This window comes from Saccopteryx leptura, chromosome 13 (assembly GCF_036850995.1).
Source record: "Saccopteryx leptura isolate mSacLep1 chromosome 13, mSacLep1_pri_phased_curated, whole genome shotgun sequence".
Lineage (NCBI taxonomy): Eukaryota > Metazoa > Chordata > Mammalia > Chiroptera > Emballonuridae > Saccopteryx > Saccopteryx leptura.
In genome coordinates this window covers 20,802,706-20,819,463 of record NC_089515.1, presented here as the reverse complement: position 1 = coordinate 20,819,463, position 16,758 = coordinate 20,802,706, and the positions used below count along the sequence as shown (strand labels likewise).

The 16,758-nt window shown below is 43.8% G+C and overlaps 1 protein-coding gene across 6 annotated transcripts in view; it reads right to left on the bottom strand.

Annotated features, from left to right (window-relative positions):
- Positions 1-10,596: 10,596 nt before the first annotated feature.
- Positions 10,597-16,758, bottom strand: part of SORCS1 (sortilin related VPS10 domain containing receptor 1) — a 578,632-nt gene continuing 572,470 nt past the window's right edge. The window contains exons 25-27 of one of the 6 annotated variants that reach the window (XM_066354763.1): positions 15,891-15,996; positions 15,608-15,768; positions 10,597-10,792 (exon numbers count right to left, since the gene is read on the bottom strand). In XM_066354763.1, coding sequence (XP_066210860.1) covers positions 10,713-10,792; positions 15,608-15,768; positions 15,891-15,996 — 347 coding nt within the window. In that variant the 3' untranslated portion in view covers positions 10,597-10,712. Of the gene's footprint in view, positions 10,793-10,924; positions 14,124-14,255; positions 14,735-15,607; positions 15,769-15,890; positions 15,997-16,758 lie in introns of those variants that run through there. The other 5 variants (XM_066354758.1, XM_066354760.1, XM_066354759.1 and 2 more) reach the window with 5 other exon arrangements.

The following is a 16,758-nucleotide window of genomic DNA, read 5'->3' as shown; positions in this document are numbered from 1 at the left end:
TCTGAGATTTCATATATCTTTTCCTACGTCTCATGCTGTCTGCTGGTACTGCTCACCACAGCTATAAGTGGATCCCTATTGCTTTCTGTATGCAAGTCACCTGAATCTGAAACCATTATCTTTGCCAGATCCTCTTTTCCAAATAGCGCTATTATTCTAGACTCCAAATTTCACATTGCTGTCTAAGTCCTCTTTGTCTCTTGTTTCTCATGTTTGACATGTTGCCAAGCGGTGTTGAATCGACTTCCTCCTATTAACTCTCATGTGGCTTTTTAAGGCATAGAATTCTCACACAAGATTCATTACAATGCAAGTGTTCTACCTCCCTGTCATCTATTTGTCTAAAAGAGATCCTTTGGAAAACAGAATCCCGTGAATGGGTAGAGATCTGGCCAGAAACTGGATCTGAGTAGCAATCTGCATTGATTTACACAAAAAATAAGGTTGGGAGGTGGGTGCACGCAGGGGTGGGGAGTGAAGGGGAAAGTGAGCAGGGTTGGCTGTGACAGACTCCAAAGCAATTGGGGAAAGGAGGCGACAGGTACATGTAAAAAGTGCTATTGAAAATTGTTGCTAGAGTTATGAGTCACATCCCAGTACATCACTTGAAAGATACAGGTAACACTCTGGCCGATAACTCTGCTTGTTCGAGCACTGTCCTGAAGCACAGTGGTTGCTGGTTTGATCCCCAGTCAGGGCACATACAGGAACAGATTGATGCTTCTCTCTCTCTTTTTTCCTGCCTCTCTCTCTCACCTTTTGCCTGACCTGTGGCAGCTCAGTAGATAAAGCATTGACTTGGAATGCTGAGGTCGCTGGTTCAAAGCCCAGGCTTGCCCGGTCAAGGCACAAGCGAGAAGCCACTACTACCAGTAGATGCTTTCTGCTCCCCACCCCCTTCTCTCTCTCTCTTTCTAAAATCAATAAATAAGACCTTAAAATATATTATTAAAAAATAAAATAAAAAAGACAAATATCATTAAAAAAAAGATGCAAAGTTCAGAATTTTTCTTGATTACTAATTTGTATATTCAGAGTCCACAGATCTGCTTGTTTGGTTAAAAAGTTTTTCCAGGAAAAGAGTTCAAGATGAGTCGGTGGCATTTTCTGCGTTGTCCCCTAACACTGCAGAGCCAGGACCGGGTCAGTGCTGATCACAAAGGAAGAGGAATAGAGTGGGGAACTTAGGGGAAAGAGAGTGCAGACAAAATCTATCCAGCCTGATAACAAACAGGCAGGTGTTCTTATTTGGCTTTTTTTTTTATGTCACATTCTGAAAGACTATCAAAGAAGAACAGAAAATTACGAATCCATTCCCATACAGTTTAGATCAGGGGTCCCCAAACTATAGCCCATGGGCCGCATGCGGCCCCTGAAGCCATTTATCCAGCCCCCGCCACACTTCTGGAAGGGGCACCTCTTTCATTGGTGGTCAGTGAGAGGCCCATAGTTCCCATTGAAATACTGATCAGTTTGTTGATTTAAATTTACTTGTTCTTTATTTTAAATATTGTATTTGTTCCCTTTTTTTTTTTTTACTTTAAAATAAGATATGTGCAGTGTACATAGGGATTTTTTATAGTCTGGGGACCCCTGGTTTAGATGAAGCGGAATCCACCCCATCCCAGAACCAATGCTGCCAGGAGAGGAGAGGCTGCGAGAGTCCCCAGCTCACATCTGCAGACTGAGAGAGGTGGGGGCACTTTGGGCTGGGGGGCTGGGGTGTCTGGGAAGTAGCTCGGGGTGCTTGTGACTTTACTGAACCCCAGCGACTCTCTTGTCTCCAACACATGGCTCATGTAAGGACCAAGAGAAGATCAGAAAATAAGCAGGGCACTAATGGAACAGGGAACTTAAGGGTTACAGGCAGGTCCTGCTCCTGTTCTGTTAGGAGTAACATGCCCAAGGTCGTTCAAGAAGCAGAGACAGATAGGGATCCTGTGAGGCTGAGAGAGAAGAAAAAAAAAAGAAAAAGAGACAAACGTTTGCATTCTATTGGTTAAAAGACCTTTATCAGAAGTTTATGTTTAGAATTCGCCAATGAGCTAGATCCCAGCCCCTGTTGCTATGCTATGTGCAGCCCCTTAGCAAATAGGTTACTGCCACATCTGCTTCTGTATTAGGCTTGCTTGCTTAGCTTATAAAAAGATTTAGCTGTGAGCACTAGGTGCGATTCCCATCTGCAGCTCCTTGTGAGCACAGTGTCTCTGGACACCTCGGGAATTTGCCCCTGCGCAGGTAAAACTGGCCAATAAAGTTACATCTGTACTCCTGAAAGTCTCCGATGTTTGTTCTTGTACCCGGTGGATGCTATAGCTCACACCCTGGTGTTGTCCTTCATCTCAACTTTTTGCTTAGACGCCAGACCCCTAACAGGACACTGAAATCAAAGCCAATGCCCTGATTTGTATCTGCCCTTCCCTGTCCTGCAGGCTCAGACCTTGCCCACCGCCCAAACCCTGGTGCCTCAGTCGAGTCTTAGTGATAACAGACTGATGTCGAAGGGTGAGCATACCCAGCTACCACCTGGATTATGGCCACAGCCTGACTTCCGGTAAACTCATTGCTTAGAATCTTCAGGAAACATATTCCACATTTGGGAAACTGCACCTCACACAGCCTAAATGTTTTGTGTCTTTTTGGACATCCCATTAAATTCAAGAAGCGGTTGCTTACCTGGGTCAGCCCTGCCTCGCCAGTCCTTTTCGATCTTGATTTCTTTTTTCTTTCCATTTCAAGTCTCCTGATGCATTGTGACTGAGCAGGACATCCCAACCCAACGAGATTTTTTCCTATTTGCAACAATACCGTGGACTCTTATTAGTTATAAAACAAAAACAAAAACAACTCTTGGTCAGTGTGCTCATGTACACGAGAGGCCCAGGGCTTCGTTCTGAGTTATTGCAAAAACACTTCCTCTCCATGGGCCAGGGCGGGGAAGGAAGGTCTTGCTCCACAGTGAAGCCACTGAGAGGAAGCCTCCCACAGAGGCATGAGAATTGCAGTAAGGGACAGAATTTCTAATGGGCTGAGCGATGACTGTGTCTATGGTATCCGTGCAGCACTCTGGCCGCTGTATGAGCAGCTGGATCTCAGATTACTTAGTGTTGGTATTTGGAAAACACATCCTCCATATCCACTTGTTTACTGACGTTAGTAGCAAATGTCAGTTCTCTCCGCCGGGAGGGCTTAGATGGCTATCTTTGTGTGGACATGTCATGGAAGGTCAGAAAGAGTAAGTCTGTATTTGTGTAATTCAGTAGTAAGGGCTGAGGTGGGATTTGGTCTGTGCTCTCAGTAACATGATAACTCTTTTCCTTGTGTCAGTTCTTTCCCACAGGCATACTGGGAGCAGGAACTGTGTGAACGTGCACTTTTCTCATTCCCAGCCGTCACCTACTTGTGGCTTACCTGTAGGAGTGGAGAAGAAGGTAGTGAAATGGAGACAGAAGCGTGTGTGTCCCTGAGGAGTCCTGGGTTGAAATTCTGGCTTTACTACCCGATGGGCTACGTGACCTTGGACATGGTGTGTTAAACTTTCCAGACCAAGTTTTCTGCATTGTTTAATGAGTATTCCTACCTTTAAACATTTACATGTTTAAAATCACTTCTTCTTTATGACATAGGAAATGTGCCACACACTACCACCTTTTTTTCTCTCTTTTGAGAGCTCATTGACCCTCTACTTATACCAACCCCTTCATGTCATCCTGTCCCATAACCCAAAACCTTGTAATATGTTGCATATAAAAAACAAATAGCATCCATAGGATATTTGAAAATATATCTAGAAATTGGGAATGATATACGAGGCATCCCAAATAACTTTCTGATTTATCTGCTATATTAAAAACAACCAAAAAAAACACATACACACAAAGTTACCTGCCCTTCTAGGTTTCCTGGGAGCTTATTCAGATCATTTCTATAAGAAAAAAAAAATCTCCTCCCATGTTAATAATTCTTTTCCTTGCTCTTGCTAATCTTGCAATTCATCAAAATTGAAAAAAAAAAATGTATGTGTGTGAAAGAAATCCATTTTACCAGCTTATGTCCACCCTCCCTCCAGGGATGCCCAGAAATGATTTCATAAATTTCCAGGAACGTCAATTCAATCCTGACCAGGAGAAAACTTCTGCAGAGTGAGAAGGAAGAAGTAAATCTCTTCTGGGTACTCTTCTGGATAGTTCCTCGGCCAGGCACACCACTGAGGACAACTGGTCTCCCTTGTTTTGAGCCATCTGCCATGCAGAGCTCCGAAGGACCTGGGAAACAGTCCTCATTGCATTTTTCTCTTACTTCAGCACACATGATGGCTTTGACTTGGAACTGACCCGGCAATGTCCCTAAGAGGCCTAAACTCCAGGTCTGTCTTAGGCTTGAGCCTTGACCCACTCTTTTCATCAGCCCAGATGATCAATTCTCCAGACACCAGACAGCCATAGAGATGAATGTGAAACATGACTCATCTTTTAAGAAGAAACACAGTACAGAAGAAAAAGAAAACATCTGGTGTCATACAGACCTGCTACCCGCAATTTCACAAGAGTCATTTCACTTCACTGAGCGCTGCTCTCATCTAATCTAGAAGAAAACCATCCCTATCTGGGAAACTTGAGTGGATTAAATGGGAGAATGGATATATGGCACATGAGATGATGACACTGTATGTTCAAAAATGATAGCTGCTTTATTATTTTTATCATTCTTATATTTTTCATTTACAAAATCCTCATTCTCTATTTATGTTTTATCCATGTTTTTCTGTAATTCTGAATGAACTCTTGGCTTGGACTCACAACCATGTTAGCCTTTGACCCTTTGGCCTTAGTGTTCACACACGCTCACACCAGTGGTTGGACCTGGACTGTACACTGTGAACTCAGTTTGATTACCCCTGTGGGCGCCGGGATTCCCTCGGTGCCCTCACCTTGGCCCGTGAGAACGTCCTGCCCCCAGTTGTTCAGCGAACCCTTGGCTCAGCCAGTTCCGTCTGTGCTTCCCCTTCAGAAGGGACACTTCTGTTAATACATCCCCTCCCCACCCCTTTTTGAGTGCTGACCATGAGCACCAAAGAATGGCATCTTCAGAGAGCACTGGCTTCCTACACTCAACACGCAGGCGAAGCAATGGGTCTAGACACACTAATAGGACATGTTTCTGTAGGTTTATGGCCCACTAGTAATTACAGCTGCCTCATAGGTGTTTGTGTCTATGTGTGCGGACTTCCTGCCAATGTGTAAATATCTAAACAAAGTGCAAATTTATATGAATGCATATTTACATTATATTTTTTACACTATATTTAAACTGTACAATTTTAGTAATCATGTGCATGCATGTATATATGTATATGTAAGTAATGCACACACACACATACACATATATACACATTTGGTTAGCAAAGTCATATGGTTTAAAAAATCTAAACATTTGAAATTCATAAATTAAATTCCAAATATCATAATAGCAAAATGATGTTTTCATCAAACTATAAGTTAACATTGATAAAAATGAGATTTAAAATTGCCTTTTTTATGTAGAGAAGCTATTTTTAATTTATGAAAGAAATTTAAGTATATACTGTCAACAATTTTAAACTTTTCTATAAATTTTACTTACATTAAACATATTATTATTTATAATAATTATATGACTAATACAATAAAAATATATTATTTTAGATTTACTTCACAATAGATGTTTTATAAATTTATTTTAAAACAGCATTTTTTTTTACCATACAAGTAATATACGTTCATTTTAGAAAAGTTTAGAAAATGTACCAAAAGACAAGAAGGGAATTTTTAAAATGTTAATTTTTGTAAGTTGGAAATAACCAGTGTTACTATATTTTAATCTCTGTGTTTTCCTATTTATTTTCCATACAAATTATTATAGTACATGAAGTCTTAAATCCTGCTTTCTCTTTGTCCCAAAAGAATATTCTAATGCCATTAAATATGCTTTAGAAAACTAGTTTTAATAAAAGCATTCTACTATATAGATCTAGATTATGATTTATTGTTAACTGATTAGTTTACAAATATTGTTTACTAAATCTCTTTTATACACCTACAAACTGTTACTAATGCTTACATTGGCAGAATGATTTTATGATCATATTTATACATGCATATATTGAAATATCTTACTTAGTATTGTTTATAAAGTGTTTCTATTATCTGGCTAATTTAAGATTATTTTAAAACTATTTGAAAGCTTTTTTGTTTCACTATACATAAAATATTTTATAACTGTATTTCTCATACTGTCTTCCACGTTAACAAAGAGGTTTGACCACAATGCAACAGTCTTGGGCCAAAGTTATATTTCTACATGCTAGTTGTTTAGTTTGGTGCAAACAGAGTGATGCTCTAGGATTCTGAAAATGAGCAGCCTAACTGTCCCTCACCAAAGGTCCTCAGGCTGCTGCCGCCACTGATGACCATCAAACACTAGTTACTTGTCCCTCTGATGTCATCAGACCTCTTCCTCTACCAGTCTATCCAAACTACTTTTAATCTAACACTTGAATTAGTGTCAGTTCTGCTATAACACTTTTCTGAAGATGTGATTTTGTTCTAATGCAACTGATATATTAAGGAAGATTTAGAGAATGATGTAAATCTTGTGTTTGTTTGTATAGTTTTCACAATGAGAAACACTAGGGAAACAGGAAACTACACCCAGTTGAATTCAGCTGTGTAAAAATACACAGAAAACACACACACACACTCAAACATCTAAGCTACCTCCATTTGCCTTGCATGTTATCAGCCATACCATCCATTTCGTGGTCCAACTTTCGGATTTCATTCATATAAGTCTCCTTTCCCCTGTTCACAATAACCACAAACTGTAGGCATTCAGGTGCCCACTTTTACAAGCGAACCTCAGGTCATTCTCAAGGGAAGTATTTTATTTGTGTGTTTCTTAACCATTTAACATCCGTAAAACCATGCTACCATTTTTGTGAGGCTTTACTATAGTCTAAATGTTGTGTCTCCCACAAAATTCATATGTTGCATATGTAACACCCAAGGTGAAGGAATTAAAAGGTGAGGTCTCTGGGAGGTGATAGGTCACTGAGGGCAGAGCCCTCATGAATGGAATTGGTGTCTTTATGAAACTTGATGAAAAAAACCCCAGAGAGATCCCTCGCCCTTTCTACCATGTGAAGACCCAGCAAGAAGTCACCATTTAGGAACCAGAAAACGAGTCTCCTGAATCTGCACCTTGATCTTGAACTTCTAGACCTCCAGAACTGTGAGAAACAATTTTTTTTGTATAAGTCACCCAATCCTGAATGTGATGTTACAACAGCTGACTACGATGTTTGTATATTTAACATGTCCCTGACACAGTTAGCAGACCCCAGAGAATGTTCCTGTGTTGTGCCCCAGTCCCGTCTCCTTCTGAGCCTTGTGGTTTTTACTGCGCTGTTTTGCATAATGAGGTGAGTTTTAAGGACACTTTTGTCACAGAATGGTAGAAAACTGACTGCATCTACAATTGCCTAGAGATATTCTGTGAAAGCTATTTTTCGTTAAACTCAGAAACATTTCTAATTGTCGTTGAGGTCCGAAACTGTTTGTTTTCCAGTTGAGGTTCTAAGATTGACTTTGAAAAAGTTGAAACAATGTATGCGTCTGCAAATGGCTGGCTTCTTTTTAGCTTTCATACCTTAGAGAAGCCGGGGACCCATACCCTCTCTCACCTCCTTCCCCGGTCACTCTGCTCTCTCTTATGTTTTATTTTCACCTGTCAATGTCTTAAAATTACCTGATATGTACGATAGCATTGTATATGTTCCATTACATTTTATTATTTGTTTCTAGTTGCTATAAGAATATATGCTCATGAAGGCAAATATCATTTCTGCCTTGTTCACCTAAAGACGTCTGCACCCCACATGGAATAATACATATACTGTGCAAACCAAAGATCCCTTTTCATGTGTTTAAAAATGGAACTATTACAGCCTTTTCCTTGTGGGTGTTCATCTGCAGTTATTTTGTGATCCCTCTACTATAAAAGTGTGAGCCTGACATGTATTTTTAAAACACGATTAAGTCCTAAGAAATAAGGTAAACGTGTTACATAATGATTCAGAAACCAAACACAGTCTTTTGTTTTTCATGCTACTTTCTAGCCAGTTTTTCTTTCTTTTTTCTAAACTGTAACTATTTTACTTAAACTAATATCTAAGAATAGCTTCCTGGCTTCAGCAGCTTGAGTGGTTAACAGAAAGAGAGGGCAAGGACGTGTTGGTTCTTGAGAAACACCAGCTGAGCACATGATTAGAAATGCTGGCTGGCAAAGGGGAGTCAGACCCAGGATGACACATCCAAGCTCACTGCTAAATAACATGGACTTGCTCTGGCCGGTTGGCTCAGCGGTAGAGCGTCGGCCTAGCGTGCAGAGGACCCGGGTTCGATTCCAGGCCAGGGCACACAGGAGAAGCGCCCATTTGCTTCTCCACCCCTCCGCCACACTTTCCTCTCTGTCTCTCTCTTCCCCTCCTGCAGCCAAGGCTCCATTGGAGCAAAGATGGCCCGGGCGCTGGGGATGGCTCCTTGGCCTCTGCCTCAGGCGCTAGAGTGGCTCTGGTCACAACATGGCGACGCCCCGGAGGGGCAGATCATCGCCCCCTGGTGGGCAGAGCGTCGCCCCTGGTGGGCGTGCCGGGTGTATCCCGGTCGGGCGCATGCAGGAGTCTGACTGTCTCTCCCTGTTTCCAGCTTCAGAAAAATGAAAAAAAAAAAAAAATAACATGGACTTGCTCGCAATATCTAAAACTGAAATTCCAGGGTCAAGTTTCAGCAAGTATTTATCTAGTGCCCCCTACTGGCAATGTCTTCTGCTAAAGGCTGAAGGAGAAAAATGAAAAAAAAAAAAAAAGAAAACATTAAGGATCACCCTCTAAATGAGTTTAGAACCAGATGAGAAAGGCAAAAAGTAGCACACAGAACCCTGATGTCAAGTTTTAAATAGGTGCTGTTTAAAAGGAAATAAGTGAAAGAATGTCACAGGGAAAGGAGCATCTATTGCTTGATAAGTCTTTGTGTTGGAGGACCTTTGCTAGCTTTGATGTGGGCTGAACTTGAAAGAGGGCTGTGCCAGTCACCTGCCTGCGTTATCTCAGTCCACGCCTCGCTGCTCCCTACTTTACTTTGTATTTCAGTAAACTACATTTCCCAGGACCCACTGCCCCTAGCTGGTGGCTGGGTGTGCTCAGTGTAAGCATCAGCTGGAGGTGGGAGGGTCACAGCTACAAGCTCCTTCTTTGTCTCCTCGGCTTGGGCAGTATCACTGGCTATGGCCACGTGTCCTCTGTGCCTCCTTTATGGCTCCAACAACTGCCAGGCACATCCTCAGTGACTTCGCTTCAATCAGGTGGTCCCGGGTCCTGAGCTCTGGAAATCCTTGTGTCCTTCCTTCCCAGGGCAGGTAGAGTCTTCCTACTAATGCTAAACTTGGGGTTACCTCCCTTTCTGCTATTTGGCATCTTGGCTCTTCAGTTAACTCAAGCAAGAAATCTCCTCTGTTTGAAATCTCTAACAAGGATTCTGATGGACTGCCCGGACCTTCCGGGACACAGGAGACAAACTGCTCCTCTGGACTGGAAAAGAATGAAGGTTCAGAAGGCAGATTTAGCCTGTGGGAAAGGAAAGGTTAAAGGCCACCTGAAAACACCAGGAATTCTGGACACTGAGCCTCACAGGCCCTTGGGAAGTCTAGGCGGGTTCTGCACTTGCACACGTATTTCAATCCAATATGAAGGCAAAGTGTGTGAGAAGACATGCCTCCGACCTAGGCGAGCCCCAAGGCCGAAGGATCAGGATCCAGTCTACCTCTCCATTTCCCACCACGTTTCAATCCGCTTTTCAGGAATCTCAGGAATAGTGAGTGACTCACCCATTCACAATACTGGGAGGTGTCTTTGTCCTCCTTATTATATGCATGAGGACCTTGATGTGTTTGTACAGTAAACTGCTTTGCTCAAGGTCACGCAGCGGGCCCAGCCAGAAAGAGAACTCCATTCACTTAATTTCAGGGTCATAGCTAGTTGTATGCCATCATTGAAGCCTTGACCACTCCCCAAGGTTTGGCCTTCGGTAACTCCAAGATTGTGAACAGATTTGAATGGGTCTCTTCCATAATAACAACTTCTAATTTTAAGCTAACATTAATGAGTATGTTACTTATTTCATAGTGACCAGTCCGGAGTGATTTTTAAATAGAATAAAGCAACAGACATTATATATAGTCAACTGAAATGTAAGTAGAATTCAAGTAGTAGAATGTATTCTATTTTGTCAGCAGGAAAAAAAATTAAAAAAACTAACAATAAAAAAATTATCCTTTGAGCCTGCGGTGTTTCCTACCTTCTCATACAATTAGCCTTTATAAAATCCTATAGATGCACCTCTTCTACGTCAAGACCGAACGCTAAGGTTTGGGATAAAATAAACACCTCAAAGCCATGACGTTAGAGACATTATCTGTTTAATAAATATGATCGTAAAAGCAATAAACAAGAGCAATTATACATTACACTACATAGTATTTAACAAAAAATACATCAAAAAAGTCATTTGAAAATTAGAAGTAGTTCCAATACTATAAGAAAACTTTCTCTTTTTTTTTTTCTTTTTTTTTTTTTTTAAATTGGCTTCCTATAAAAATAAGTTGGCAAATGAGGGATTTCAATGCTCAGTTGGAATCCTGGAAAACACAGAACAGCCGCCAAGCACCCCACTGATCTCAAAGTTGCTGTTTAGAACCTCTGAAAAAAAGCAAAGCAAATCTCTGCATTTTGGATAGTGAACCCAATTAGGAATAAGGCAAAGGAGAAAACACAGGTTGGGTATTTCAGGGTAGAACATGCACAGTTTGCCTTCTGGGATTTTGGAAAACATTGCAATAGCAGATTTTTATCTTGCCCTGAATCTTAGTTTCTACATCTATCCATTCCTCCCTACCCATTCTTCTGGCTTCAAGCCCATCCAACTGCCTTGTGTGTGCACCTGCTGGTAGCGTGGAGGTAGGCACTTGGGTCCCTCTCACTTGTAGGCTGCTGTTGCCTACTAACTTCTCTACGGGACTGAGTTGGAATGGCCTACTTACAGAGGTTCTCAAGCTGTCCGCTGCATCACAGTCCCAGATTGCTGGGCTCCACCCCTGGAGTTTCTGATTCAGTAGCTGTGGGGTGGAGACCCAAAACTCGGCATTTTTACAACTCCAAGGTGAGGCCGATACTGCTGGGCCAGGTTCCCCACTTTGAGAAACACAGAGCTAGGTCCTAAAAACCAGGAGGTTCCACTGAGCAGCCCCTTGCCTCGCGAATCTCCTACAGGTGGGAGGAAACTGGGAGGAGAGGCACACGAGGACCCTGGGGATGCTGACTCTAGACCTGGCCATCGCTGGCCACTTTCCAAAATGCCAGGCATCTCATGTCCACCTCTGTTTTTAGCTAGGAACCACATAGCCCATTCTTCCCTATGTCTTCTCGTGCGGTCGTTCATTTACTTCTTCAACAGACAATTTTCTCTACGGATTCTCTAAAAGGCACTGTGCTAGATTTGAGTGTTAGTCCCCTTTTCATAATTTCCCGATTCAGATTAATTGAACTGCAACTCTGAGGACTCCCTGTGCTGTTTCGAGTGAGCCTCTTTTTGGTTTCCAAACACTCTGTCTTCCAGATTAAATTTGGGAGGCTCCAAATGAACAGGATCGATGAGGATGTTTCCTTATGGGACAGGAAGCCTGGCGGGTCAGGCTCAATTGAGTTCTACAAAGAGATGGCCGCCTCAGGCATTATCCATTTCCCAGATTCATAGGGGGCATCTTCAACCATAAAAACTCTGCTTGATTAACTTCTAACTCGAGCTTTGCTAGTCTTCCTCTGCCTGGGCTTCCTGAGGGTGGGGATCATCCGCATCTTTCGGAAACCTGATACATCACTATGGCCCTGATGTGCCCTGTTGTTGGCTGGGGGAGGGGGGTGACCAAAAAAGGGGCCGTGCTGAGTGTTTTTGCAAAACTGTTTTCTCCTGTATTTAGAGTGGGCTTTGCCCAATCCAGAATACTTGAAGGGCTTCTGCTGGGGGATAAACTTTTGTTTCCTTCTTTCCTGAATGCCCTGGGAAAAGTGAAATTTCATCATGTTTTGAGCCAACCCACTTTAGTTAGTGAGCTCACTCCTCCTCCCCCTTACACTATTAATTTTGCCTTTGCTGATGCGGCGATCCTCAGAGATCAGAGAGCACGCATGTGAAAAGTAGTCCAGGACCACCCTAGATAATCCACATCTCATCCTAACGTAAGACAAGACCTCGGTACATTTTTTTAGACTTTTTTGACATGCTTGAACATTAAATCCATTAACCTGTTTCTTCTTCTGGTTCAAACTGTTTTATTTTACAAAACCTTTTACTCTACTGTGAGAGAGGAGATACTGAGAACAGCAACCGTCACAGGAGGAGATCGCCTGGCCATACAGTAAGATGTTCGGAACGTTTCTCAAAAAGGAGTTTCTAAAATCTGACCACATGAGACTTTTGTGAAGGTGTGAGGGTACCACCGCTCATCTGAATGCTTTCTTTACCAGTATGCACGGCTGGGTCTGAACTGCTTGGCACACATACCGACTCTTTCACACACACGATCTAGTTCCAGGTGGGAGAGGACAGGGATCTTTGGGAGAGGCAGGTTCTACAGGAGGAGACAGAGGGTAAGTAAAGCGGAAGCCCGCAGGACAGGATGCAGTGTGGTCACTGAGTACAGAAGCTGGCATGCGTGGGACTGTACACACTGACAGAGGCCAGAGCTTGTGGGTGGTGGAGGGAGGGCTGGCAGAGGCTAGGCCGGGATTTAGGGAATCAGGGTCAATGTCCAGAATCTAGTCACGGGTTTGGGAAGAAAAGGAAGGAGCCGGTGGATGGGTAACTTGGGGATTGGAAGGAAGAGATACAAAGATACCAACAGGTCATGACCACACATGGAGAGCAAACAAATGGAAAGGCAGGTCATTGGGTAACTGGGATTCTGTTTTCCATATAAACTGGGGAAGGAATAGAGAAAGCTGCAAGGGAGCACAGTCACGACTGGAAGGGGCGAACATGAAACACAGGTCCACTTCCGACATTTGCCCCTGCCTGCCTTTCTTCCCTACTCTGCCTGCAGACAAAGAACTTCAACTCGTATCTTTATCCCTGTGGCCACGCAGGACGCCGAGAGCGGCCGTGTGGTCCCCGCTGGCCCACAGAGCTACCAGACAGCTTGGAAGTGGAAATGGTAATAAGGAAGATGGAACAGAGAAACAGCCCAGGGTTTCAAACTCCTGTGCATGTCTCGGTGTCTGGTGAGAACAGCTGAGTGGCTAACCCATCCATCAGCCAGGAGTGCTAAAATCGCTGTTAAATTGAGAGCCAAGAATATTTCCAAAAATACATGCAGATTTCCTTGGCCTGTGTATGTTAGGAATTGTCTACAAACACGACCGATCAGAAAAAAGGGAGGGAAGAAGAGAGGGGGAGGGGAGTGTTTTTCCATTAAAATAGAGCACCTGTACACTGCCCCTCCAAGCGTGTTCTCAAGGTACAGTCCACATGCACAGGCTTAAAGCTAAAAACCCTTGTTGTCTGTGTCTGAAGAATTAAAAAGTCCCGATGCAGTGCGTGTTGTTTTTTTTTTGTTTGTTTGTTTGGATTTTGATTGTTTTTTATTTTATTTGTTTGTTTTTTGTTTTTGTTTTTATTGGCGTCCTCCATTCAAACATTTACATAGGTAGGGGTTTCTTTTGTGCTTTGATTCTCAGCAACTATGGAAATACTTCCTGGCAAAAAACAGGAAACAGAACAACAAAGGAAAGAAAGAAAACACAAAGTTAGTGGTCACGAAGGACGAAGGACGATGTAGTTGACAAGAGCGAAATTCTTTCCTGATCAGCAGGTCGCCGGGAGCCTTTCGGGGCTTTTCCTTAAATGGCAAAGTGTGGCCCCGCGGATCCCCGCTTTGGCGTTGAGGGCGGAGTGGCGCGTCTTGCTCTTTGCAATCGGAGAGACGAGTCCCCAGGTGGAGCGGAAGGGGAGGGAGGGGAGGGTAAAGCTACTCTCCTAAGAGAAAACGTGTAACACTTACTCACTTAATGGCACTGGAAACGGAAAGGTGTCAGAGACTTTGCAACGGGCTGTGAGGCATTGCTGGCGAAGGAGGGATGGCTAGTTTGGTAAAGGAAACAGTGGCTGTGCTCCAGACCCGGTGCCGATGGCATTGGGAATCCAATGACCCACAGAAATGTACTTAGATGCCTTAGCAGTGGACAGGCAGGGGGCACGCTTCTCTGGACTTGCAGACAGAAAAGCCTTTTAACCCAAAGGAATTACACATTTATCACCCTGTCTCCCCAAATAAAAGAGAGCAGGCTGTGAAAATGGGGACACCAGAGGTGGCCACAGCGGGTGTTATCACCTCCCCCACGCGCCGCCAGTCATTGCACTTAAATTCCCCCTTTATACAGCCATGGGGCCTTCGCCTCTCCATTCAAAGAGAGGGCTCTGTTTTCATTTAGGTACTCGTGTCCCTCCCCCCAAGTAACAATCTTATAAGGGCCTTCTAGATGGTTGGGCATTATCACACTAGAGTGAAGCATGAACGGTTCTATAGTAATTTATCCATCGTAGTCAGCAACGCACGGTCTAGATGGGAACAGTTACGGCTTCAACTCCTGTTGCCAACAGACAGGAGGAAACAAGAAGAGAAATGGGTCACAACGGTGGCTCCGTGCGTTTGTCTACCTTCCTGGAAAATTTTCTCGGCGATAAACAGCAGGACTTAGCAGTCGCCTTGAGACTCTATTCCTAGCTGTTGGGTGCACATGCTTACTTTGCCGGCAGAGTAAGCTCTCCTGATGTATGGTGATGTCTACTTCATCACTTCTGGCAAGGGACAGGTAAAAAGAAACCTGCCAATCTGCTCTGTAGTAGTCTAACCCTCCAATGGTCTCTCTCTGTAAATCCCACTCCTGGAATGTTCTACTAACTTTTAAGCCTTTTATCCTTAACATTTTCAGGTTCTGTTTTCTGGGGGAAATTTTTTTAGATTACTGATAGATTAAAAAAAAAAAAAATCCCAGGGTGATCGTGCTGTCACTCCTCCCAAGCAGGGTGCCTTTGAGGTCTCAAGGGGAGGCTGCCCCATCTTGTTCTGGTCCTTACAGCCCCTGCTCCTCACAGCCTGCCTGGTCTCCAGACACCAGGTCCAGCCTCTGGGGCCGGCCCGCCCTGAATGTCATGTCGTCAGAGCAAATGCTTTGCTCTTTGTCCAGGACCACTGGAAGCCCAACAACGTGTTAGCAAGCGTTTTTGTAAAAAAAAAAAAAAAAGAAAAAGAAACTCATGAGACAGAAAAAAAACAAAACTAGACAGGAGCAAGGATGCTTTTCCCTCAGTCTGATGGAGAGAAGCAGGGAAGGAGACATCTTAGCTGTTTCTCTCAGGGACGTTAGAGCAGGGCACGGTGGTTATGTCAAGCCAGAAAGGGTTAGCGAGAGAGTCAGCCATGGGCTACTCAGGCTGGACAGCTACTGGGAATCATTTACCTATGAGCTGGGACTCCACCTTGTCATCTATCAGCTGGCCAGGCCTCCTGAGGTCAGTCGGAGGGATATGGGGCCTGCTGTCAGTGGGGCTGACTCGACTGACCATCTCTCGTTCTTTCTCATTTTGCATCTGGGCATAAACATTAATCCCCGGGATCTTCCTAAAACATTAACAGAAACCATCACTGCTATGCACGGGGGACGTGCAGCACTGCGACGTCTGCTTCTGAACCTGTCACGGAGGAGGAGGAGGGCGGAGAGACAGGGACGGAAGGACATGTACCTTTTAAACTTGTAGATGACGAACACGGCCAGCCCCACAAACACCACGGAGAGCAGCATCAGCATGGCGGATCCACTGTGGGTTGGAGTGAGGTCCACCAGGGGGGCTGGGGGAGAGAGCAAGGCACGATCATGAGTGGAGACGTGGGCAGGCGGGACTCTGGGACAGGGTCACTGTGTTCTACCAGAAGGCACGGTGAATCGCAGAAAACCACATGGGACCTACCCACAAGACGCCTATCTCCCAGCTGGCATGTGGGTGCATCTGAGCCTCTTGCAGCCCCCAGAATGCTCTAGCTGGTCTGTCCAAGAAGTGCAGGGAGCCCAGATTCCTTGGATTCAAGACCAGCTCCACCACATACAGGTGTGCAATCCTGAGCAAGTTACTTTGGCTTAACGTGCCTCATGGGCTGAGACGAGACTAACAATATATATCTCACGGGGGTTCTGTCAGGATTGAATGAGTCCGTGCATGTACTAGGCACACATTACATCCCCTATAAATATTAGGTTTTATTGCAGCTACTGCTGCTATTTTTTCTAATTAATATTTCTAACAATATAATTAGTATGTTTTCTTATATTCTGAATGCAAGCTTTTCCTATTAAGCCAAGCAGATAATCAGGAAAGCCACCAAAGAAACTATTTATGAATTCTCCATTTTCTCTCACTCTAATCCCAGCTGTTGTCACATGAAGGAAAGAACTGAAAAGTTGCAATAGAGCATGCCAAGGGGTTTCACACACAGAAATTGGCTTAGTGACTATTTCACAAGAGTTGGGGGAGGAGTGCGCCATTGGGTGTTGTCTGTACAACTTCCCAAAGCCCTGACAGCTCATGCCCGGAAACAACGGCCTCTTAGATGAGT